At 35.2% G+C, this 3,086-nt stretch overlaps 1 protein-coding gene across 1 annotated transcript in view; it reads left to right on the top strand.

The window, feature by feature from the left end:
• Nucleotides 1–1,482: 1,482 nt before the first annotated feature.
• The window catches only part of LRIT3 (leucine-rich repeat, immunoglobulin-like and transmembrane domains 3), a 9,613-nt gene continuing 8,009 nt past the window's right edge, over nt 1,483–3,086 (top strand). Inside the window, exons 1-2 of the mRNA XM_010004104.1 lie at nt 1,483–1,598; nt 2,816–3,082. Coding sequence (XP_010002406.1) covers nt 1,483–1,598; nt 2,816–3,082 — 383 coding nt within the window. The remainder of the gene's footprint in view (nt 1,599–2,815; nt 3,083–3,086) is intronic.

The following is a 3,086-nucleotide window of genomic DNA, read 5'->3' as shown; positions in this document are numbered from 1 at the left end:
GGGGTAAATGTTAATTAATCTTTTGGGAGATTAATCTTTTGGAATAATAATCCACCCCAGCAGGCCAGCTGTTTTCTGTTAATCACAGTAATCTTTTTAGATAGGTTAAGAAAACAAAAAGACAAAAGCCACTAAGACTTTAATTTTTGAGAGTGAGGTTTATTGGTCCAGTATGTCTGTCCCAAAAAAAAGGGTAGTGAAGTCATCACTGTGATTAGAGAGGGTTGGACAAGGTGACACAAGGGCAGGGAGAGGCTGAAGCAGGAAATGTTTATAGTCACTAAGATAGATTTTGCACCTGTAATTCCTTTCATGAATAACTTTCCCTCAACTTCCCTTGAAAATTTTTCAGACTTCAAATATTCTGGATTCTCCCTGTGTGAATATATATATCTATACCAAGAGTCCATGTTTATATGCTTTGCAAAGTTCTGTTTCTGTCAATATGTTAAGGTTTCAAAATATCTAGCCTAATTCTATAGAACCTGTTATCAGCTTTTAGGATTTTGAAGGAATTTCAGGGTATTTAATGTATTTTTAAAGTTTTGGCTCACACAACCAAATGAATTTGTAAGAAAGACAGCTTTTGTTTTAGTAGTAGTACATTTCTAGTGCTTGTGACTGCACAGCAAGTCCTCAAAATGAGACAAAATGCACCCTATATTTTGGCATTTGTGAGGCACATAAAGCAGAGTAAATATTTATGGTAATTTCTCATAATTTCAACCATTTGTGAGGCACATAAAGCAGAGTAAATATGGTAATTTCTCATAATTTCAAAGTAAATCTCATGGCTATGTTGGTCTGTTGTGTAATTTTCAAAAAATACTTCTGGCGATGTGAGCAATGGATTTATTCAGGATGGAAAAGATGACTGTATAGATCTATTTATGAATGGTGGTATATGCACTCTTGATGGTTCTCAGGTTTTGAGAATAAATGTCTTCTATGATTATGTGTGCATGCATCTGGAGTTTGGCTTTGCAGTGTGCAACTTATTTTAAAGATTTTTTTTTTTTTTGGTAAAAACCTGCTTTTACATTATTTTTTTAAAAGTTCTGGAAACTTGGCTTCCTATTAATTTCTTCTTTTTAGTATTGAAGAATGCCATGCAATATCCTCGTGCTGTACTAGATTTCCTTCAGGAGCCTTGGAAGTCTTTATGGGCAGTAACTAATGCATTGCTTCTTAGAAGAAGCAAAAAGATATTTCATTACCTACTAACTCCACAATCTACATATTTAAATAGCTGGATGTTATTTGAAACAGAGTGTGTTCTTCTGGCAGAACAAAGAATGAGCTGGTTTAACTGATCCCTTTCAGGATACATTTGAAGGTTAAGCAGCTACAGATCTCGGCTAATCTGATGTAATCTGCTGTTACTAAATGGCTGTCTACATTCACATTTGTAGCACACTGCACGAGTGCCTAGGAATCAAGTTTTCAATATTTTTCTCATATCAGTTCTTCTGGGAGGAAGTCATGTATCTGTTCATTTTTTTCTACCTCCTAATGAGCTTTTTTGAAGAAGTGCATGGTTTTTGTCCTTCACAATGCACGTGCGTTTACCATGGCAGAAGTGATGGCACTGGAGCAAGGTATGCCTTTTATTACTTGTTATACAGGGCAATTTATAAGGAAAAGGGTTGGAGAAATTGGAAAACACATTCTCATCCATTGCAAATTAGTTCTAGCATAGTTGAAAAGTAAAGGCGTATTTATACTAGTGTTTTATGGCTGTCAGTGTTCCTGAATAGGACCAGATGGTGACTATGGCTTGTACTTACCAAAAAGCCTCTCTGAATCTTCAGGTTTTGCAGAAGGCAATTTCTTTCTTGCTCCCTGATTTTCCCACTATTGTAATATCCTTTCTGTTCTACAAACTAGATATCTATTGTAAGGTAGGTTTGGTTTAAATAAATACGGTAGTTTCTTCTTTTAAAATCTGCAGGGAAAGCATACAATTTTTGGTAATAAAGAAGTTAACTTGCAATGTGATTATCTGGGTATTTCATGTCGGTTTGGGGAGGTACTGTTTGTCATTGCTACTTAGTGTCACAACGTATCTAGTATAAAGCTGGATTAGGAGAAAGTAAAATAGAGTAAGAATATAAAGAAAAGAGAGAAAATTAAAGACAGGCTCATTGATGGGAGGGGAAACTTCAAGCTAATATGTGCAAATAATGTACCCTAGAGAAATGTAAACATACTATTTCTTGAAAATTCTGAGAAATTTCATTTCACTGTGAAATCAATGGGCGCATAAAGTTCTTAGCACCTCTAAAATGTAGATCGTTTCTACATAGACAGCAGAAAGAGAGCTAGAAAGGTTGCCTTTAGAGAAATATGCTAACTTTTTCAATTTTCAGTCGATTCTGAAAGGTAAGTAGAGACAAATGCCTTGAATGTTCATAAAGCAGAAGAATTAGAAATTAGTAATCCAATATTCTGAATTTTAGTAAAACAGATGACATGCAGTTCCCATTTGAGAGACATGCACATATGTTTCCTTATACAATGGCTTCCATTTTTCAGTTGTCTGTAGAATGATGAACAGAAGCTGGTGCTTACATGCTTCAGTATAAAACAAATCTAGATTTTGTTTGAAAGTGTCATTACTGTTTTGTATTCTTTTTCTCTTTAAAAACTCCACATTTGTCTTTTCCATTTTTAAGTGTAGTGGACTCTTCTTAATTTGACATTCTTTATTCTGCTAGGAGTGTTGCAGAAAGCAACAGCATTTGCATTTAAATCTGAAATACAAGTTTCTGATAAAGAAATTCTGATATGTCTCTCTCTCTTTTTTTAATGCTAGGTCTGTGCTCTGTAATGATCCTGACATGTACGAGATCCCTGTGAATGTTCCCGTGGATACTGTAAAACTACGTATAGAGAAAACTGTCATACGAAGGATTCCAACTGAAGCATTTTACTACCTAGTAGACCTCAAATACCTGTGGCTAACTTACAACTGCATAGCAAACATTGATATCAGCAGTTTCTATAACTTGAAACTACTGCATGAGCTACGGCTGGATGGTAATCTGCTCTCAACTTTTCCTTGGGAATCACTGGCTGAGATGCCC

Source organism: Chaetura pelagica, unplaced genomic scaffold, assembly GCF_000747805.2.
Source record: "Chaetura pelagica isolate M959 unplaced genomic scaffold, ChaPel_1.0 scaffold88, whole genome shotgun sequence".
In the NCBI taxonomy this organism is placed as follows: domain Eukaryota; kingdom Metazoa; phylum Chordata; class Aves; order Apodiformes; family Apodidae; genus Chaetura; species Chaetura pelagica.
Note: the sequence above shows the minus strand (reverse complement) of the source record. Positions and strands in the feature narration are given on the sequence as shown.